Source organism: Cervus elaphus, chromosome 7, assembly GCF_910594005.1.
Source record: "Cervus elaphus chromosome 7, mCerEla1.1, whole genome shotgun sequence".
Lineage (NCBI taxonomy): Eukaryota > Metazoa > Chordata > Mammalia > Artiodactyla > Cervidae > Cervus > Cervus elaphus.
The window spans coordinates 44,557,829-44,581,271 of record NC_057821.1 but is presented as its reverse complement, the minus strand read 5'-3'; the positions used below and the strand labels follow the sequence as shown (position 1 = coordinate 44,581,271).

General features: G+C 41.0%; 1 protein-coding gene across 6 annotated transcripts in view; it reads left to right on the top strand.

Annotated features, from left to right (window-relative positions):
* HIVEP1 (HIVEP zinc finger 1) overlaps nt 1-23,443 on the top strand; it is a 129,829-nt gene that overhangs the window by 56,005 nt on the left and 50,381 nt on the right. For 5 of the 6 annotated variants that reach the window (XM_043908541.1, XM_043908544.1, XM_043908539.1 and 2 more), the window contains exon 3: nt 19,159-19,212. In XM_043908541.1, coding sequence (XP_043764476.1) covers nt 19,159-19,212 — 54 coding nt within the window. The remainder of the gene's footprint in view (nt 1-19,158; nt 19,213-23,443) is intronic. The other variant, XM_043908543.1, reaches the window with a different exon arrangement.

The window sequence follows — 23,443 nt, the reverse complement described above, 5'->3', positions numbered from 1 at the left end:
TGCATATGGTTAGATAATAGCAGGTAATTCTTGGGTGTCCCATGTGACTCAACTGGTAAAGAATCTGCCTGCAGTGCAAGAGACGTGGGTTCGATCCCTGGGTTGGGAAGATCCCTTGGAGAAGGGAAAGGCTACCCACTCCAGTACTCTGGCCTGGAGAATTCCATGTGAATGTTAACTACAAGCTAAAGTAGTGTTCTAAGCATTTACCCTGTTGTCTCTTCTGAATCTCACACACTTTTGTGAGGGAGGTACTGTTTGTTTTTTTTTTCCACCTCCTTCCCCACCCCCCACCCCCATTTTATGGATGAGGAAGCTGAGGTCTAGAGGGTAATTTAATGTCATAGAGATAAGAAGAGATGGATCAGGATTTGAACCCATGACAGGTTTTAACCACCACACTGTGTTTTGCATGTTAATACTCTAGCCTGGCATAGTGTGAAAAGCTTTCCATCCGGGTATCCTGAGATGGAATCCCAGCTTCTTATATCTTAGCCAAGTGATAGCGGAAGTTGCACCTCTTCTTGCCTCGGTTTTTTTCATATTTGACAACAGAATACATGTGAGTCCCTTAGTTCTAGTGCAAATGTGAAGGCTGGTTCCCTTCACACCCATGGCAATAGTTACTGCTGTCATGTACTGCTGTTCATTATGGTAAAGTATAAGATTGTAATCCAAATTATGTTTTACTGCTCCATTTGGAAATAATTACTAGGATAAAAGAGGAATAGAAAATATGATTAAAGTAATATTGAACCTTTTTCAGATGTCCATTCAAATATGGATCATTTTAAAGCAGAGTTTGGGGCTTCCCAGGTAGCTCAGTGCTAAAGAATCCGCCTGCAGTGCAGGAGACGCGGGTTCGATCCCTGGGTCACGACGATCCCCTGGAGAAGGGAATGGTAGCCTACTCCAGTGTTCTTGCCTGGGGAGTCCCATGGACAGAGGAGCCTGGCGGGCTGCAGTCCACGGGGTCACAAGAGTGGGACACGGCTGAGTGCCTAGAACAGTGCAAACCCCACAAAGCAGCGTTTCTCCGTCTTGGCGCTCTTGGTGTTTTGGGCAGATGACTGTCGGCAGGGCTTTCCTGTGTGTCGTGGGATGTTCAGTAGCATCCCTGGCCTACACCCAGTGGATGCCAAGTGCTCCCCCTCTGCTGTGACAACCAGAGCTCTCCAGACATTGTCAGATACCCTTTGAAGAGCAAAATCACCCCCAGCCAAAACTCACAGCTAGAGACATACAGACATGCGTCAAACCAGTGGACGTAAGGTAACTGCAGAGTGTGTTAAGGATGCCAGCAGACAATGAGGGGAGGGAGCAGGTGTGGCTGCGCGTGGGGGGCTGCTTGGGGTTTGCTAGAATACTGCAGTCTTGACAAGAGTAGAAGGACCGTGAAGGTCTGAGGAGTGGACGCAGGGCAGGCTGCCCACCAGCAGTGAACCCCGGGGCCTGCCTGGCCATGCCCGGGACTCAGTTGTGTTTCTTGGCAAAGTTAGGAATGACAGGCTGTCCTCGACCTTTGTAAAAATATTGGGAACCGTGAGTCTGTGATTCTCAAGGGACTGCATATTTAAACTTGGAATGGTTTGCTGTGCATTACAGATAGGGTGTGCCCCTGCTTCTTCCTGGGTGCCTGTCCCTGCCCAGGTCTGTGTCCAAGCGCAGCCACTTGTAAAGTCAGTTCTTGGGACAGCAAACGAGGATCTTGCTTTTCAGTCCCAAGTGGGAAGTTTACAGATTCTTTCAAGCCATGCATCCCAAGGGTGACTTTGATATATGCCCTAAATTGAACAAGCGGTAGGGATGGAGCGTTCCAGGCCTGCTCTGTAGCAGAGCATTGAGGGAAACTGGATGGAATTCCTCCCTTTCCACAGCAAGTAACTCCAGCAGGCTGTTTAGTGATGCAACTTTAGTAAGATCACTGTGAGTGTAATTTACTGATCTTTTGTTAATACTAGTGAGTAAAATCGCTGGCTTGTAGTTGCAACATTCATGTTACTATTACAAGATTCTAATGCCCATGACCTCAGCAGTGATGATAAACCCTTTTACCCCCATGAAACGATGTTGTTGAAATTGGGTGTGTCTGAGTGTGGAGAATGGAAATTCATCTTTGAGCCAGAGCCGCGGCCTGTCATCGCTGTGACGTCTGGTACCCAAGAGGAGACACAGGGGGGACAGAGGCTGCTCCCCGAGAGCTCTGTGGGGCTTCGCTTCTCCGCGCCCCCTCCCCTCCTCCGCACCCCCACTCCAGTTCTGCTGACGGGTTAGACCAGTTCTTGGCTGCTTCCTTCTCCCTTGGGAAGACGCTTTCAGCTCAATTTTCCACCCTGAGTTGCCCTGGCAAGTGGGCCTGAGAAAGGTGGCCGAGAGGTTTTGTCTGGTCACTGGCTCTGACAGGTGTGGGCTCAGCCACATTTGCACACGTGCTGTGTTTTGAGGGTTGCACTTGTGTGGTGGGGCCCATTTTCCTACCTCTAGGGAAGATGAAAGAGAGATTTACCCATCAGGTGGCTTAGAAATCTCAGAGATGGAAAAGAAGTTTATGCACAGTGGAGAACTGGAGAAGTAAGTGAGACGACAAGTGACAGTGGGCAAAGGGGATAAAGTTGTGAAGTGAAAGTGAGTGAAAGTCCCTCAGTCGTGTCCGACTCTTTGCGACCCCATGGACCATACAGTCCATGGAACTCTCCAGGCCAGAATACTGGAGTGGGTGGCCTTTCCCTTCTCCAGGGGATCTTCCCAACCCCGGGATCAAACCCAGCTCTCCCACACTGCAGGTGGATCCTTTACCAGCTGAGCTGCAAGGAAAGCCCGAGAATACTAGAGTGGGGAGCCTATCCCTTCTCCAGCGGATCTTCCCCACCCAGGAATCAGACCAGGGTCTCCTGCGTTGCAGGCGGATTCTTTACCAACTGAGTTCTGAGGGAAGCCCAGTTAAATACCCTTAAATAGATCCTGCATTCCATCCAGTCATTTGGATAAATGAAGTTCTGAGGGATGCCCAGAAAGGTAAGAGAAACAGCTTTTCTGGATTTATGGATAGAAGTTTCCGAGAGTTGGGATTTAAGCGTGGTCACGAAAAATTGGGGAGGCATGGATAAATAGGGGCTTCCCTGGTGGCTCAGCAGTAAAGAATCCACCTGCCAATGCAGGAGATGCAAGTTCGATCCCTGGGTCAGGAAGATCCCCTGGAGGAGGGCACAGCAACCCACTCCAGTGTTCTTGCCTGGAGAATTCCATGGACAGAGGAACCTGGAGGGCTGCAGTCCATGGGGTTGCAAAGAGTCCTACACGACTTAGCGACTGAACGATGGCAACACAGATAAATGCTGTGGGCCAGGTCGTCAGGTGCCAGGCTAGGTGTTCATGTGCATTTATGATTTTAGCAGGTGATCCAGGCCTGAAAGCAGTAACGTGCACGTGTGCTCAATGCCAGAGAAGCCAGGGTGTGTGGGCACACACTCTGGAGGCCGCAGTGGGGATCAGGAGAGGCTTTGAGAGCATACGGCGCTTAAGCTCAAACATGAAAGAGGGGGAGTTGCCAGCCTGGGCAGAACAGCCTCTTAAATAATACGGAATAGTAGTATAGCGTAGCATTAACTTCACATTCTGGAGGCCACATGCCTGGGTTGAAAGCCAGCAGACAGGTTTCTCCGTGTTAGCGCTGCGTTTGCTTCCAGGAGCTGTGGTTTGCTTCTCTGTGATCATGGGCGGCTCCTCCCTCCTGGGTGGGTTTTGGGGGAGGGTTGAGTGAGTGGGTCCCCATCGAGTCCTCAGGACTGTGTCTGCACAGGGCAAGCACTTGGGCTTTAGCTGTTACTGGTAGATTTCTCCCCAGTAGGGTCAGAAGGAGGGTGAGGGCATCCCAGGAGGTGTGAGGGAAGCCCCGGCAGGCGGTTCTCAGAAGGAGCCCTAAGAGTTTGAAGCCACGCTGGGGGCAGGCGAGCTGGGGGTGGGCACCCCAAAGGCAGTGCAGCCCCTCCTCTTGGAGGAAGGTTTCCAGGAGGGCGGATTCTAATGATGGCTCCGGACAGGTAACTTGTGGTTCCTCCACCCAGGTTTTAAAAAATTCATGTGTGTGTTAATTCTGTTTCGCTGGTTTGTTTAACATATATTTTAGGGAGTTTAAGAAATAGTTGATGGTATCCTGGGTACCCTCATGTGCTACAATATTATTGAAAAGAACTTTCAATTGCACTGAAAGAGCTTGAATTTTTCTCAAGTTCAGTTATATTCCAGTGCGCTTTCACTGTAACTTGCCTGACTTGGCCTGTGTGACACAGCCTCTGAAACAAATGCCTACAGTTGATACACAACCAGAGTTATTTTTGGCTTGACTAGATCAGATCCATACATATGAGGTTACAAGCCTAATTACTGTTATTTTTGGCCAGAGTCCTTGACAGTGTGGGAGGTGGCCAAGTACTTCCTTTGCGGAAAAAAAATGACATTTGTTCATTGTTTCAATTGTGATGATTGTTTAAAGTATATGGGGTCTTTTTAATTTTTTTTTTAGTGATTGTTTTTTAAAGATGCAGATTAGGAATTTTATATGTTGTAAAATTTATCATACATAAAAGTTTGTTCATAACCACTTAATTGTTCTAAGGGTCCAATGCTGTATCATTATTGCTCATGAACTGTTATTACTAGATAATGGTGAAGACAGATAAATAGAGGACATATTCATGTTTACATGTAATGGTGTGGTGGTTATATTTCAAACAAAGTAATAGATACATACACACTCTATATTGTACAAATAGAGATTCGTTTTACACATGCTCTTGCACATGTATACAAAATTATATGAACTGTTATTTGATTATTTAGGCTAATGGACTCAAACAGTAATGTGAATATTTCCCAAAGAATTTATTTTCCTAAAATATAATTTAACATAATGTAATCAGAAGATTTAATGATGGGTTTTCTAAGTGTTAGTCGTTTCTGGAAATCCGTTTAGAGACTTTGGTGCTTCCTTTGTAGCTCAAATGGTGAAGAATCCCCAGTTCAATCGCTGGGTCAGGAAGATCCCCTGGAGAAGAGAATAGCTACTCACTCCACTTCGCTGGTGGCTTAGATGGTAAAAAGCCCACCTGCAATGTAGGAGACCGGGGTTCGATCTCTCAGTCAGGAAGATCCCCTGGAGAATGGAAACCCACTCAAGTATTCTTGCCTGGGAAATCCCATGGACAGAGGAGACTGGTGGGCTACAGTCCATGGGGTTGCAAAGAGTAGGACATGACTGAGTGACTTAATACTTTCACTACACTTTATGGACTTTTTCTCTCTGAGTGTCTTGGCCAGTAATAAAAAGCTATGGTTGACCATTAGTACTGTGGTCCACACCTGTGACCAGCTATCCATTTCTGCACTTCTTTTCTTTACATTTTGTATTTGTAATGAACCAAGTCACTAATAATAGCATAGAATATTAGTAATTGGAAATGGTTATATGCTATATATTTTCTTCTACTGCTGTTTTCCTCTGCGAAACTATGAAAAGTTTGGGAACTTTTCTTCTAGGCCATTTATTAACTTATAGAACAGAATACATAATAAGGATTGTTTACAAGATGTAGTTAATTTAAACTTTTTGGAGTTTTTTTAGGTCTGTTCTTCCCTGATACCGTATAGAATGGTAGGACTTAATAACATTTACCTGCTATAACTGTCAAGACTGTTTGCTGGGTGTCCAGCAGGGTGTGGGGACCCAGTGACTAGCACCTACCTGGTCCCTGTCCGGGTGGGCCCCGCCGGGTGGTAAGGAATCAGACCCTGCACAAGAATTGGGCACAGTAGAATGAGGTGCCTGCTGTGACAGGGACAGGGTCACGTGCCATTAGTACTTCGCAGTGGCAGCCGGGTCTTGATGAACAACAAAACGAGGGGGCGTTTTAGTTTATTTTGACTGTAATTCCCATCATAAAGATCACATCTGTGGTTGGTGACTAAACCTGTTAGACTTTGTTTTCACTTTACTTCATTCCCCTCCACCACCTACTTAGAATTTTTCATAGCTTTTTACCTCTGATTCTTGCTGGTTGGGGAATTACCCTTTGGGAGAGATGCAAATAGGACTATTTTAGGTTGAAAAAACAGGCTTCTTAACTGACCTGAATATTTTTGACCAACCCATTGAATTAGGTAAATTAAAATGTAAAGAATAGTGGATCTGGGACTTCCCTGGGGGTCCGGAGGTTAAGATGCCATGCTTCCGCTGCCTGGGACATGGGTTCCATCCCTGGTCAGGGAACGGGGATCCCATAAGCTTTGCAGTATGGCCAAAAATATAAAAAATCCAAAAGAATAGTGGATTGTAATATTTATAAGGTATTATTGCTGTTGCCAGTGTTCAGTCGTTCAGTTGTTTCCGACTCTTTACAACCCCATGGACTGTAGCCCGCCAGGATCCTCTGTCCATGAAATTCTCCAGGCAGTAATACTGGGGTGGGTTGCCGTTTGCTTCTTCAGGGGATCTTCTCGACCCAGGGATCTAACCTGCATCTTTTGAATCTCCTGCATTGGCAGGTGGCTTCTTTACCGCTGCACCACCTGGACTGATATAGTAAATGTTAAAATAACCCCAATTTGGAAGGAGGAAACAGGTATCAAATAATTTGAAAGAATGGAATAATACAGAGTTGAAGTGAGAATATTGAAAGAAAAAGAATCCACAAGTATGCATATATATTCATATGTTTACATTCAGATATGTGTGTATATATGTACACACATAAGCAATATATGTATTTTTTAAGCATTTAAGTAAATAAGCAATTATATACTTTTAGGGAATTGAGGCATTCAAGTTTTATTTTTGACTACCCATATTTATATATACATACATATATTTTTATACATACATATATATTTCAATGAATAATACATTTTCAATATAAGTAATAGACTTAATTTAAAAAATTAAGTACCACAGAAGCATATGCAATGTAAAAAATGAGCATTTCCCCCTTTTCCTGCTCTTGCTTTTTATCTCTTACTCAGAGGTAACCACCCATATTAATTTCCCATCACTTTTTTCACAAAAGTTTATGGAGACATTGCAGCATCATTTAAAAAATATGCACACATGTCCACAAAAGAATCGAATTCCATAATAATCTACTGATCTGAACCACTAATCTTAAATTTAGGTTTCTCATACTTACTCCAAAAAGTCATCACTCAAATCCCCAGGGTTATAAGTATAAATCAAAAGCAAAATCCATCCTAATAGAAAACCATCTACTCGTGAACTGATGAAGTTTGGCTCCACTCAAACCTCTTGTTTGATTTCTGTATCCCGTTTATTCCCACCCATCATATTTCTGACTTTTCATTTTTCCACTGATAGTAGTTTTATTTACAGAATTATTTACAGAATGCATTTGAAATAGTATGAGAACAAAGTGCTTCCAATGATCTCTTGTAACCAAACAGATAAAACACAAACCAGAATCTATTAAAATAAACAAGAAGTCTAGACTCTTAATTCTGAATCTGTATGTCCAGCCTTGACCTGTCAATCGTGTTCTATTTGGCTTCTCTTGAAGCTGCTTTCCTGGAATAAGGCCCCGTCCATTTGGTCTCATGTTACAAATTCATTGTCATGTTTGCGGAAGGACTTCTCATCCGTCATAGACCCAGTTTAAGGTTCTCTGCTCATTTGTTCATATAGTAAGTGATTGAATGATCCCTGAGTGTTCATAAAGCGCTCACTCCGTCATATGTGAGTATCGTGCTAAGTGTGAATAGATAGCTGTGACGGCCAGTCATTGCTTCTGGGTCACACAGACTGGTACCATCTTTGGTCCAGCCACCAAAACCTTAACTTCCCATGTCATTTTAGACTCCTGATTCCTTACTCGACATGCTAACTTTTTACCATCTTCTCCTCTCACTCTGCATAATTGCATTCTGCCATGTAACACCTGGGTGGCTCAGACCGTAAAGAATCTGCCTGCAATGCCGGAGACCCAGGTTTGATCCCTGGATGCGGAAGATCCCCTGGAGAAGGGCATGGCTGTCACCCCAGTGTTCTTGCCTGGAGAATCCCATGGACAGAGGAGCCTGGCGGGCTACCGTCCGTGGGGTCACAGAGAGTCGGACACGACTGGGCGACTGACACACGTAACTCCTACCCGTGACGTCCCTGTATGCTTAGTCCTACTTTATAACTGCTTTCCTCATGCTCTCTTCTCACAGAAGCCTTTTCACTTCCCCTGGAATTTACATCAGCTCTCGCATTTTGACAGTATTTAATAGGCTGAACTAATCAGTAATTTATTTAAAAGGAACTTTAAGAAGAAAAAGTGCTTTCAGTTTTTCAAAGGATTTTTCAGAGCTGATAATTTGCTTGCTATTTGTAATGTGTACTAGAACATAGATTGGGAGGAAAATCATCTATTTCAATTTTGTGTTTTTTTAAAAAATGCACACATCCGTTTTTATATTTTGATACAAGTAGATGTATACTATATAGGTTGTTCTGCTCCTTGGGTTTCATACTTTTCTTTTTTTTTTTTTTAAACATTGTGTTTAGAAACCTTTACAGTCTTCAAGTTCTTACCTTCCCTTTGCCCAACTGAAAGGAATTACACTGGTGGTCACATGTCTAGAAATGATGATTTATTTTTTTTTATTGTCCTTTCCGGCTTTAGTGTGTACAAACCTGACTCCTAGTGGTAACTCACAAGTTACTGAATTTCCTATTGGCTCCAGTTATTTCTGAGTCCGTGACCTCGATTGAGGGCTTACTGTGCTCGGCCTTTGGATACCTAGCTTCATTTACTTCCCACTTCCATATCATTTCTTGCTTATGATTGTTATTTGAACCAACGATATGTGAGGAGTACTTTGGTAATTAGATTTTTAAAAATTTTATTTTCAGACTGAGTTCCTTCTTTTGTTTCTTTTTTATACTTTAGATGATGTGAGTTTAAAAATGATTATAAATAGAGTAGTGTAATAAACCTCTGTTTAGCTACCACCTAGGTTTAGTAATTCACCCCTGGACAGCCAGTCTGGTTTCCTCCTCTGGGCTCTTCGCCTCCTATGGGTGTTTTACAACCTCAGATAAATCATTTTGTTGATACGTTTTTGTTATATAAGCTCCGAAAGACAAAAAAAAATTTTTTTTTTGCATAATCACAGTACATTTATGAAACAACAAAAAAAAAATTCCTTAATAGATCAATTATCCTATCAGTGTTTAAATTACCAGTTCTCTGCAGTGTCATCATTTTTTAAACATTTTGTTAGAATCAAGGAAAATAAGGTCCACATATTCTGTAGTTTGATATGTCTTTCTTTTTTTTTTTTTTTTTTGATCGATAGGCACCATTCCCAATTCTCTCTCTTTCTTTGCAAGTTGTTTCCCAAAGAAACTAGGCTTTTTGTCCTGTAAAACTTTTCATTATTGGTTTGTTTTTAAAGGTTCAAATATATAAGTAGATTTCTTTAAAAATTGTTTTAACTGGTGCCTCTTAAGTTTCCAGATACTTTTACGTATCATCAGATTATATTTGAACATACATTTGTTGACCAACATTACTCCATTTATAGCTTTCTTTATGACTTTCAAATCTATATTTGTAGATTTGAGATATAGAATGTCCTTTGAAATAAAAAGTCACAAGAAAAAACAAGACAGAATAGATAAAATTACTTTAAAGACAGCTATGAGAGGTGCCCACAGCTGTGCATCAGATAACAAATGCACTGTGCCTGCTCCATTGGAGAAAGGAGCTCAGGGAATAATGTGGATTTCTACATCCATGGGTCCCTAGTTGCTGTTCATCAGTGCTTTATTTGTCCTTAAAATCGACTTTTGTCTAACTTGTATGAGTCTCTAAGACCCCCTCCTAAGCTTCCGTGGTGGCTCAGATGGTAAAGCGTCTGCCTGCAATGCGGGAGACCCAGGTTCGGTCCCTGGGTTGGGAAGATCCCCTGGAGAAGGAAATGGCAACCCACTCCAGTACTCTTGCCTGGAAAATCCCATGGACGGAGGAGCCTGTTAGGCTACAGTCCACAGGGTCGCAAAGACTTCACTTTCACTTTCACTTTCCAGACACTCTAACATAATCACTAAACTCCTTTTACTTTCTAGGCAGCCAGATGTTATCTCAATAAGATTGTGAAGTTTGAATATGAACTCCCTCCAACTTCCTTCTCTTGTCAGCAGACTTTTCACAGGACCCACCCCTCTCCTGCCCTTCCCTCTGACCTCAGAGCATCACCCTGGGTGTTTCCCTATTCAGAATCAGCTCTCCGCCTAGACTCCGGGCTGGCCTCCACTTTCCTCAGAGCCTTGCCCTCCACATCCCAACTCTTGCCCGTATCTCTCCTCTCTTTTTATTGATTCCTTCCCTTGGGTCTGGGGCAACCCACTCCAGTATTTTTGCTGGGACATCCCAGGGACAGAGATGGCTGGAGGGCTACAGGCCATGGGGTCGCAAAGAGCCAGATATGACTTAGTGTCTGAACAACAACAATAGCTTGGGTCTGTAAACACCCTTGAGAAATACGTCAAACCAGATAGCCTTCCTTTATGCTGTGTTTCTCTCCGGACCTCAAGTTCACTCTCTTCTTCTTTGCTGAGTGCTTTGAAAGACAGTTCTGCTCTATTTTCGCCACCTCCCGACCCATCACTTTCTCAGCCCTCTGCCCGCCAGCCTCTCTTTCCACTTCAAGGCTTCAGGAAGCGTTACTGGGACCTCTGAACTGCTCAATCCAGTGGAAGATTTTCCATCTTCCTCAGCTGCATCACCTTCTCATTTGTCAGTGAAATACTGTTCTCTTGACTTCTGTGGCCAGATTGTTTCTGATTCTCCTAATTTTTTCAGCTATTTTTTTTTTGGTGGGGGGGGGAGCTTTTTCTTGGGTTTTTCTTCCTCTACCTCTCATCCCACCAGTGATTTTCAACTGGAGGGTAGGTGGCCCATTAAAACATTTGGCAAAGCTTTAAAAATTTATACAGTCTAGGACACCATTCCTATAGTTTCTGATTCAGTAAGTCCTCCTAGAAACCTATAATATAGTAGTTCTATTACATGAAGGTACCACAGTTTACTAAACCATTTCTCAAGTATTCAACACATATTTATTGAGCATCTACTATATTCCAGGTATCACTGATTATTTATGTTTTTTCTTTTGTGAAAACTACTGTGATGTGTAGCCTTGTTCCACTCCTTTCATCGTCTCAGTCTAGAATCAGTACTTGAATCAGCATATTAAAATGCAGAGATTGGTCTCAAAGATCTTGATGTTTATGGCCAAATTACTTCATAGAATAGTTATATTTTTGCTTCCACCTACTCCGTGGTGTGGTTTTAGCAGCCAGTTACATAAGAAGGTGGCTCTCAAATCCCGTGTCTTTATACTTGCTGTCTCCAGGTTTATGTTACACACTGCGATGAGTTCCTGACTCTTGTCTTGTTTTCTGCGTCTTTGCCTCTGAAGCCTCCTGGTCGTCCCCTCTCTGAGCTCCTTCCTCCTCCAGACAGGAATTCTCATTTTCTTCTCTGCTTATACAGCCTTTGTGTTATTCCTTCCATGAAGGTGCTTCAGGACCATTCTTCCTGTTTCCAAGACAGTCGCATTCACACGCTTCCGTGCTCCCCATGGACTTACTCACACAGTCCCCGCATGGGGAGGGGTTGCTTGTTCACTTCTCCAAGTCCCTGCGGGCAGGGTTATTCATCTTTGTGTATCCTTAGTGCTAGGCCACAGGAGCTAAGAAATATATTCCAAACCAAATGAACCATTCGGCATATTAATGTTCTTAGGTTTTATAAGTTATCCCAGAGTCTTTCATATGATCTGGAAATTTGGACTTTAGAACCTATAGACAGATGACTTTTTCTTCCTTAAACAATTTAAATCACATTTTTAGGGACTTCCCAGGTGGCACTAGTGGTAAAGAACCCGCCTGCCAACACAGGAGACATTAGCGACGTAGGTTCGATCCCTGAGTTGGGAAGATCTCCTGGAGGAGGGCATGGCAACCCATTCCAGTACTCTTGCTTGGAGAATCCCATGGACAGAGGAGCCTGGCAGGCTATGGTCCATGAAAGTGAAAGTGAAGTCACTTAGCCGTGTCCGACTCTTTGCAGCCCCATGGACTGTAGCCTACCAGGCTCCTCCGTCCATGGCATTTTCCAGTCAAGAGTACTGGAGTGGGTTGCCATTTCCTTCTCTAGGGGATCTTCCCGACCCAGGGATTGGACCCAGGTCTCCCGCATTGCAGGCTGACGCTTTATTGTCTGAGCCACCAAGGAAGCAATGGTCCATAGGGTCGTGAAGAGTTGGACATGACTGAAGCAACTTGGCATGCATGTATTAGGATTTTTAGTTTTTATTAAATTTAGATAATATTTTATATTAAAATGTTATAGGTAATTTATTAATTGAAGAAAATAGAAATAACATTAAAATTATTCATGTGCTACCTACCCTCAGATAATCATTACATTTGAGCCTATTTCTTTACAGAAATTGTGTGTGTGTATGTACACATACATCTGCATGACAAAATGTGTTTTTACATAATACACTTTGAGCATTTTTTTCTATCAATAGGTATTTCAAAAGTATTTTAAATGGCTGCCCAACATTCCGTTGTATGGAAATGTCATAGTTCTTTAACTAGTCCCTTATGGTTTTACATGTAAAATTATCCCCAAGTAATTGTTAACATAAATGCTATAGTAAATACTGCAGTAGTGATTCATTTATTGAACAAATATGTGTTGAGGGTCTACTGGTCTAAACACCTACTTTAATGAAAAAATCAAGTGCGGACACAGGCTCTCGGAATATCCCATGGTGAACGAGGCTTAGGGGCTGAGAACTCTGTGCTGGGGGCACAGACCAGGGCCTGAGGTAGCAGGTCAGGGAAGGCTTCTGAAAGGAAGTGATCATAGGTTATTGGCTAGTTCCTCTGTTTCGGGATATGTATCAGAATACCACTTGGTTAATGTGATGACGTGTAACCTGTTTTATTTATCATTGACGTTTTATTGTTTTGCTTTTTGTTTACACTAAAGATAGATATTTTAATCAAGTACATTTTGAACATTATTTAAATTACCTTCCCCCTCATGCCCATCCTGTTTCCTTATTACAAATGATAATAATATGTTTTCTAATATTGGAAAATGGGCTTCCCTGGTGGCTCAGTGGTAAAGAATCTACCTGCAATGCAGGAGACATGGGTTCAATCCCTGGGTAGGGAAGATCCCCTGGAGAGGGAAATGGCAACCCACTCCAGTATTCTTGTCTGGAAAATCCCATGGACAGAGGAACCTGCCAGGCTCCAGTCCAAGGGGTCTCAAGAGTCAGACATGACTTAGGGACTAAACCACCACCACCAATCCTGAAATATCTTTGCATACTTACTTTACACCCTCATTGGGTGTGGCTTTCTAATCTTGGAATGTACTTCTGGGTGTGGATTGTTAAATCTATATTTATTTGGGAGATTTTTAAGTAGTGTTGATTTTTCTGCCCCTTTGGTCACATTTTGATATCAGGGTTATAGCAGCTTTTATAAATTATTTAGAACACCTTTCATGTTAGCTTGTGCTCTGGGACAGTTTAGGAGAAATGTTTATTCTTCAGAATTGGTAAGAATCTGTTGACAAGACCATCTTGGCCTTTAACCTTAAAAAAGTAATTCTGTGTTATTCCCTGGTTACTTTCTCAATCTTCTCTAGGTATTCTAGTTGAGTTTCTCTTTCTGGATCAAATTGAGTAATTTTACATTTTTCTAGAACTTGTTAATCACAGTTTTCAAACTCATTAAGGCAGAGTTGAATCTCTCTCTCTCTCTCTTTTTCCCCCACTTATTTCAGGCAGTATTTTTCAGCTTGAAGTATTACAAGTCTAGACTATCATTTTTTGGCATTATTATGGAGCTTAACTTCCTACAAGACATAGATCTGGAAATATGAAAGATATAATTTACAGGTTAAAATGTGTCACCTACAAAGTTAGGCTTACTTAGCAGATTTAGTAGTGAACTCTAGGATCGTCACTTAGAAGAGCACGTGTATGTGGTTATGGGTGTTGGGTGCACTTTTCACATTACGTCATGGTCATATATTTAGTCTTATTGAAATAGCTTGAGCAGTTACCAGTGAGAATAGGGAGCTGGTGCTGACGTGTGATGACGGGACGTGGGAGTTGGGCTTATTCAGTAGTAAAAATAGTGCAGTCACATATGGTGATCTTTTTTCAATCAGATGGTCTCCCTCTCCATAAACAGAGGTGCCTTTTACAGTTCCTTAGGCTCTGCCTCATGAAAATCTACTATTAGTGTTTCCACTTGGCGTCTTTAGGGCTGCGTGAAGGAGGAGAGCCCCTGGGCGTCAGAGCAGGGGTGCCTGTCAGAACCGCAGGCGAGGAGGAGGCGCTGCTGGAATTGGGGTGATCATTTAGCTCCTCACTAGGTCGGAAGGCTGAGGAGCAGCTGGTTCACGTGCCCTTTCGGGGCACTGATGCAGTTTCTCCAATGCAGAAATCATCTTTAAGCTTAAGGAAGATAAAGCGCCAGGTTCTTAGGTGAAACCAGCGAAGGCCAGTGCTCAGTCTGTGGGCGGCTGTTCCTTTTTCCCTTTCTCAGGGTGCACCCGTGCTTCCCCGCGTCACTTGGCACGTTGCTGTCAGCATTTCTACCATGGGCAAGTCACTCAGCCCCCCTCACTGGCGTAGCTGCTAGCGCTCACAGGACTCGGAGCGGTGGAGAAACGGACCCTCCCCGAAGCAGCGGTGGCTCTGCGGGGGGCGTTAGAGCAGGTTTGCCTCCAGGAGCCGCCATCCCTAGGCCATGGGGCGGGGGCCGGCAGCTGGAAGAGTCTCGGGACCGAGGGCACCTATGCAGGGGTGTGGCTGCGGCTGCAGACGGGGGAGTGGGTCCATGGAGAACTTGGTTCGCTGCGCCGGGGAATCGGGCTTTATATTTACCATCAAGTTGATACTAAGATGATTGTGGAAAGGGTATTGTAATGCAGAGCCATTTTTCTTTTACACTTTGTATTTCTAAGTTCTTTTTTGTGTACCTGCAACCAGGTAAGACAGTCAACGCAATAAAAACACACAACTGTCGTTGAACCAAATCCTAGCAGTTTGGTGGGTTGGACCCCAAAACTGACATCCTGGACCCTCATGCTCTTTGAGGAGTGGTGCTGAGACTCGGAGGTGGTACAGGAGACCCCCTCCCTTTCATCGGAGGGTGAAAATGGTCAGAGAGCAGGCACTTACTTCAAATCCTTATTTGAGGAGTATTTTATTTTTATAAATGATTTGTTTTTAATGATCCAGTCTTCTTCCCAGAACCCCAAAAGAACGGTGGTTTCCTAAGGGCTCCAGGAATTTTTTGTTTTTTGTTTTGGCTCAGTGGTTTCAGATTATGTTTCACAAGTTGGTTTTTTTTTTTTTCTTTATTTACAGTTAGTTATTTACCTGTGGTGAAAATAAAACATTTTTGCATTGTTTTCTTATACAAGCAAAAGTTTTAAAACATACAAGGCATTAAATAAGCTTGTTCATAGCCTGTACCATTAACAAATAGTTTCTCTGCTTTACCAGAAAAGAAAAACTGCCAAAAGGCGCACATTTTTAATAGTTGCAGAACCAAACTTTTACCTACACTGTCAGTAGTCTCTCCCCAGGCCTGGCACTCTTTCAGCCATGGGTCCCTCTGGATCTTAGGGATAATTATGGATCCATTCGTGTGTTGCCGGGACCTTTTCCAGGTGACCAACTCCAAGCATATTTAGTAAAAGTTGACTTAATTACAATTGCATCTTAATTTAAATACAGTAAGAACTCATTACAGTAAGAATGTGTTACTTATTTTAGATTCACCAACATGGTGTGACTGTCCATTTTGCACATATATCTTGTTTTTATTTTGAAGCAGCTGAAAAACTACTATTTATTTCTGAATGTGTCATTTTTATGAAATTATGAGCTCAGATAACAGTGACATTGGGGAAGGCATAATGGAAGGTGTCTAAGAACCTGAGATCCTGTTCTAAACAACACGTGCCCCCCTGCCCATCAAGGCTTATGATGAGAGGTGTCCTGGATGGGAGGTGCAGCCCTTGGCTGAGAACTGCTTTCTGTCTGTGGGTTCAAGCCGTGGGTTTGCTGTCCAGCATGGGGCTGTGAACCAATGTGTCTGGGCAAGGCAGCATTTTTCATTTTTAATAGGAAAGGACAGAAATTAGTGTATGGGTAAGTTGGTTTCTGAATTATGTATACATGTAATATACATATACACACACATGTGTAATTGGTTGGAATGTAAAAATACATTCCTTACTCTGGGTCATAGTGAAAAAAATGATAAATGTTGCTTTTAAATACTAGTAAATTGTCTTACCCGGACCAATTAAGAGCATATAATAAATGAGTACTTTCTCTGTAGCTTTGGAGAGTGTCTTTTTTTTTTTTTTGGATGGGTTAAACGATTTTATTTTTTCTCTTAAAATGTTTTTATTTTTTTTTCCATTTATTTTTATTAGTTGGAGGCTAATTACTTTACAATATTGTAGTGGTTTTTGCCATACATTGACATGAATCAACCATGGATTTACATGTACTCCCCATCCCGATCCCCCCTCCCACCTCCCTCTCCACCCGATCCCTCTGGGTCATCCCAGTGCACCACCAGCCCTGAGCACTTGTCTCATGCATCCAACCTGGGCTGGTGATCTGTTTCACACTTGATAATATACAGGTTTTGATGCTGTTCTCTCGAAACATCCCACCCTCGCCTTCTCCCACAGAGTCCAAAATGGAGAGTGTCTTTAAAACATCATATTTTACCAGGAGAATCATAAAACAGAGGTTAAATATAAACAGGACTTTTTCTAAAAAGTAAGGCAAGAGCTTATAATGACTGTTATAAACTCTGTCATTGAAGATTGTAATTACCTATTGAATTAGAGCTCCATTTAAGTAAATGCCTATACCTAACACAGTAGATACCCCAAATCTACTGATGTAAATTGAGGTCATTTTTGCAAGAATTTGTCATGTTAAAGTACAAATAGAAGGTGGCCAAACTTCAATATACTAAACAGAAACTGTTCTTTAAATACGTGTTAAGTCATGAGCTTTTGCTGCCTGGAGCCCCAGTTAATCCTATTAATGAAAAGTTGTTTTATTATATAATATCAAATTATGTATGCACAAACTCTTACACATAGTCATTACTGCTATGAATATATATCAGTACAATATATACATATGTGTTATTTATGGTTCTTAAGTTTAGGCAAACTGCTGGCATAGAAGTAATAGTGCTTTTCATTTTTTTGTTTCTCAAAGACTGTGTATTTAATCCTTATTTACATTTTGAATATCTCCAATATACTCAGTATTATTTATTTTTGAGAAAGTGTGCCTTGTGCTTTTGTCATATATATTAACATAGATTTCAGTCACACATTTGGAATTCTCCTTTTGAAGTAAAAGTTCTGCTAAATACAGAATCTACTTTCTGCATTTATTAAGGGCTTTTTTTTTTTTTTCCCCCATTACTGTTTCGTTTTACTCATCATTTCATGAGAAATAACTAAAAGCTTGCAAATGAGAAAAAAATTGTATCATTTCCAAAGACTGTCTCTTCTCCCCTCAAATCTTACTCTGGATCTGATAACCAGCAGGGAGCTAATAGGCCGTTGCTGTGGGGATGAAGATGGAGTTGTGATAAACCATGACTTGTTTCTTTCATTCTCATGCTCCCCATCTGCCTTGATAAGGCAGGCTGGATGGATCAATATGCAATGGAAAGAAGTTTGCTCAGTGAATGGAAGGTTCTTTGAGTTTCTGGCTTTTCCGGCAAGGCTGGCGGGGGAAGAGGCAGGTAGCACCGGAGGTTGAAGGGCCTGTGGTGGGGAGGATGCCGTCTTCCGTGGCCAGCGATGATGTTTAGTATCAGTGACCATTGGGAGCTGATAGTGGATACTGGGAGGTTATGAGTGGCTGACATACCACTATTTTGAAAGCATTTAAACTTTGCTCCAGTGGACTAGCTGAAATGTCACATCATTATGGTTACGGTGTTCATTTCAGTATAGAATAGCATCAGGAATTTTGTTACCTTTTACCAGTTAGTGTTTAGACCACTGTATTAAACTTAGAATTGGTTTCTGTCAATCTTCAATTATGTATATCCTTATAGAAATTTAAATTAATTGTTACCAACGTAGAACACGCGCTTATTGACCAAGTCCAGTTGTGCTCAAAGCTCAGACGGGGGGCTGCAGCTCTGGGAGGCAGCCGCCCCAACTCTTTCTTAGTCGTTGCTTCTTTCAGAACCATGCTCATCTGAAAGTGATGATTGCAGAAGTGCTGTATGTTTGTTGCTGTTTTTCAGTTGCTCAGTCGTGTCTGGCCCTCTTGCGACCCCATGGACTGTAACCTGCCGGGCTCCTCTGTCCATGGGATTCTCCAGGCAAGAGTATTAGAGGGGGTTGCCATGCCCTCCTCCAGGGGACCTCCCCAACCCAGGGATCGAACCGAGTCTTCTGCATTGCAGGCAGATTCTTTACTGCTGAGCCACGGGGGAAGCCCTTAGTTTTTGTTCAGTGCCTCTTTAATTCAGTATTCCACCCTCACAGTTCATGGGTAATTATTCTGTAACCAACGGTTGGCAGAAGCATCGTGTTGCTGTGCTTCAGCCCGTCATTTATTTTTCATCCTTTTATTTCTTCCATGTTTGACTTAGGTCTTAGGCCATCTATGAACTTAGCTTAGACTTATTTCTAAGCCAGTTGGCATTTGTTGAAACTCACCAGTGAAATTTGTATGTCTTCATAAAAAAAAAGAATTATTTTTATGTAGTTTGAATAGGCAGTTATACATTTTAAAATTATGGTTCAGTATTTAAAACGCACTAATTATTTGCATTGTGGAAACAATTGGAAGTAGCCCTTGTGACTAAGACTTAATTAAAATTACAATTTTAAAAGGACTCTATTATTTAACAGTTTACACATGTTTGTTTCATAAATAATTCATTCAACAGATATTTATTACTATGTGTCAGGTACCATTTATAAGTAATATACTTGTTTTGCTGTCTTCTTATTTGTGTATGATGAATTAATTTATACTTTTTTTTGTTTTTCTTAGACAAAATTGAAGAAGCACAAAAAGAACTAAATGGGGCAGAAGTGTCAAAAAAAGGTAAGTTAAAATCAACCCCAGTATAGGCTTTATTTTTGCAGAGATTCCTGTATAAATACCTTATTATTGCAACCTTTCTAAATGAATCAATGTAAAATTGATACCTAAAAGTTGATGGACTTTGCTTTATGTGCATAGCATAATATGCACTTTGTTTTAAGTGCATAGCATGTTCTGTGACTATTTCCCAGGTGTTACCTGTTTTGCTGTGGGGAGTATGACAGCTTGTTGTAGATCTTCTGAATGTCCTATTTGGGAGACTGTCACATGGCCATAAATGGGGCCAGTATAATGGGTACTGATGGCTGTGTTCTCGTATATGTGTGCTTCTGTGTGCTTGACTGGCGGAGTATTTTTTTTTTTTTGATGTGACAAAAGCCTAAGACAACCAAAATAACACAAATGCTAGTCAGTGTAGGAATAGTTGTCTCAGTTGTAGTACCTTCATATTTGGGGATGTTATGCAGCTTTTTAAAAAATGTTAATTATTTCAGTTGACTGTGATTTGTTGCAGTGGTGAGAGATGGGGCAGAGGAAGTTGATTCACTTTTATTTATCTGGATCTGTGTTCTTTCCTTAGTTTTCGTGGGTAAATTTTGCATAAGGAATAAAAAGCTTACAAGCAAAAAGTGGTTTTCATCACAGAAAGCGTACTGATTATTTTCTCAGCTAATGTGAAAAAAGACATTTTATGTACAACAGTCTGTGGAATGGGAGGAAGACAGGAAGGTGGATAGAGTTCCAGCACACTCTAATGTTAATGGGTAAAATTGATTAAAAGGATGTAAGATTCTCTTTCTGGCATTTAGATTTCATAATTTAGTTTTGCTTTGTTCTTATTACATATTACCGCAGGATGTTTTGGCAGAAAAATTTAGCCATGTAGGATTCCAATGGAAAGTCTTTTTCTTTTTTTTTTTAATCTAAGTAGATTCCTAGCTGGGCTTTCCCCGTGGCTCAGTGGTAAAGAATCTATCTTCGATACAGGAGACGCAGGAGAACTCTGGTTCGATCCCTGGGTTGGGAAGATGCCCTGGAGAGGGGCATGGCAACCCACTCCAGTATTCTTGCCTGGGAAATCACATGGACAGGACCCCTAACAGTCGATGGGGTCACAAAGAGTCGGACATGACTGAAGCGACTTAGCAGCAGCAGCAGCAGCAGCAGATTCCTAAGTAGATATCTTTGGTGGAAATAATTTCAGGTCGTCCATGTTCTCTGTCCCTTGGCCCAGCCTGGGCAGCCTCCAGGGCTGTTTGGGGTTGGTCTGGGTAGCTTCGCTGTGATGTGCAGACATCTTAAAAGTATCTCCCCTCTTTATCTGCTCCCCTCAGCACTTTCCATGGGATTTCTGGAAGGCCCATATCAAACATGACCCTTCAGTGGCACTCTTGCCAAAACACAGTCTAAGAAGAGTTGAGAAGTCACCACAGCCAGGTCATCCCTTTGAAAGGTTGACTGAAGCTCCCTTCCGCACACTGCTGAAATCCTAAAGCATTTGAGACACTCAGGCTGTAAGAACCTAGGAGTTTAAACTTCGTCATGGTCAATCTTTTCCATGTCTAGTACCGGTTCAGAGCTGCTTCAGTTAGCAATATAAATGTGTTCTGGTCTTACTTTTCCTTCTTTCCTACCCCTGTGGCAAAGAGCTTTAAAAACAGTGAACTAAGTGTCTGATAGGAAGGAGGAAATGGAACAGAGGTTCTAGAAAAAGAAATGGGATAATGAGGTTGAAATAATCCAGTGGGCTGCGTTTGGCAGGCTACATTTATTTAAGACCCAGGATGAATACCAAGCAAGCCTTGTTCTGTGCGGTTCACTGCCCAGTGTTACTACTCAGCTTGCAGTTTTACATATGCATTCTGGGCAAATTAAAAATAAAGTCGTTTTGCTCCAATATCAGTTTGTCCTTGACAACATGAGATAAACTTTTTGAGTAACAAAGGTCCTTGAGATTTCTCAGATCTTTGCTTGTTGAGCTGTCTTGTTTGATGAAAGGAAATCCATTTTTTCTTTTGTAGAATCTACTTTAGAAATTTGGAGTTTTTTATTGATTTATGGATCATCTAGAATAGATCGTTTTTTCACTACTTTTTCCAACTTTTGGTGATTTCCCCCTGAAAATTTAACTTTTTCTACATCTGCCTTTTTTTCTTTAATTGCTACTTTGTTCTAAGGCTTTGTGTCAATTGAAGATGCTATAGTCCTTAACCCACTGGAGGTTCTTTCTCCCTCTTCTTTTTCTTACCAGTAGTAACCATTAGTTACAAGTAACTAGTTTATCTTCAGAAGCAATTAGCATACTGGTAGGCTCTTAAAGAAAACAATCCTTGCTTATTGGTAGATTTTAAAAGATATCTTTCCTGTTTTTTAACATTTTAAGGAAAGATTAATCTGTGCAGTACAGTATAATGACAGAGAAACTGACTGTTCATTATATACCAATAGAATAAAGCAGTGAACTAAATTATGGTAGCCCATTTCTTTTATTTTTTCTCTCTGTTTATGAATGAAAATCAGATGGCTTGAATTTTATTTGTTTTGGTTTTGACCAATTTGGGGATAAATATAGAAAGCAGCATTCATCAATTCTCTATAATGTCCTTGTTTTCTTCCTTATAGTGCTATATACTTGGATTTAGTATCCATTGTGCTTGACACTTTCTAAAATCATTGCGTGAGATTTAAATAAAATAAATAGTGATGAATATGCATAAAGTGAACTGGGAAGAAATAAATCTATCAGTTAATTAGGAGAGCTTTTATGTGCTGATTCATGCATAAACTTTGATTTTAATACTTTGTTTTAAATTTTTATCACACAATATTTGACCCCTAAAATAATCCATGTAAGTATATGTAATATGTATTATTACATATATATGCAATGTCATGTATTATTGTGTATGTATTTTATATATGTGTGTAACATTATGTATTATCACATATCTAATACCTAGTACTTATATTAGTATATGTAGTATATATTGTTATAACATCATGACAGTAGCATGGTCATCTTTGATTCTAAAAGCCAATTTAAGAACTGGCACATTGCTAATATGTACTATTGTATCAACCTACATACTAGTCTTCACTTCATCCCAATACCTGCTTGGTAGAAAGTCTTAACTTTGTGTCATCATCTGCATTTCCTCTTTGAAAAAATGTCTCTTAACTTCTTTTGCCCCATTTTTAAATTAGGTTGTTTGGGGTTTTTTATTTGATGTTGAGTTATATGAGCTCATATATAGCTCATATGATGTTGGGTTATATGAGCTGTTTATATATGTTGGTTAGTCCCTCATAGGTCACATCATTTGCATATATTTTCTCCCATTCAATAGGTTGTCTTTTCATTTTGCTGATGGTTTACTTTGCTGTGCAAAAGCTTTCAAGTTTAATTGGGTCCCATTTGCTTATTTTTACTTTTATTTCCTTTACTTTAGGAGATGGAGCCAAAAAAAAAAATGCTGCTGTGATTTATGAAAAAACATATTTTGCTTCTTTTCCTCTAGGACTTTTGTAGTATCCAGTCCTACGTTTAGGTCTTTAATCCAGTTTGAGTTTATTTTTGTGTATAGTATTAGGGAATGTTTTAATTTCACTCTTTGACATGTAGCTGTCAAGTTTTCTCAGCACCACTTACTGAAGAATCTTTTTTCCCCAGGGTATATTCTTGCCTCCTTTGTCAGAGATTAATTGTCAATGTATTTAATAAAGTTACTCCAGCTTTCTTTTTTGCTCTTCAGTCAGGTATTTTTCTTATAATTTATCCACTTTCTTAGCATTTAAGTTTATTGGCAAAAAGTCACTCATGGTATTCTTTCTCGCTGCTGCAGGATCTGTAGTTGTGTCTCCGTTTTCTCACTGTTCATTTATGCCTTTCTCTCTACGTTGAGTAGTCTTGCCAAAGTTTGTCTGTTCCATTCCCCTTTTACTGTAACTTCTGAGTTTCTTGCTGTCGTCTTGTATAATACTCCCATTTCATTACATTTTGCTCTGTGTTATCTTTTCTTCTTCTTTGGGCTTATTCTGTTATCCAGTTTCTTAAGTTGGTAACTGGGCTTATTTTTAAGTCTTTATTCTTCTCTACTAAAATCACTTGAAGCTATTAATTTCCTTATAAACTTTGCTTTAGCTGTATTAAACATAGTTTCATATTTGCTACTTTGATTAATTTTTGTGCTGTTTTCTTCTTTGACTCCCTTGATAGAATTTTTTTCCCTCA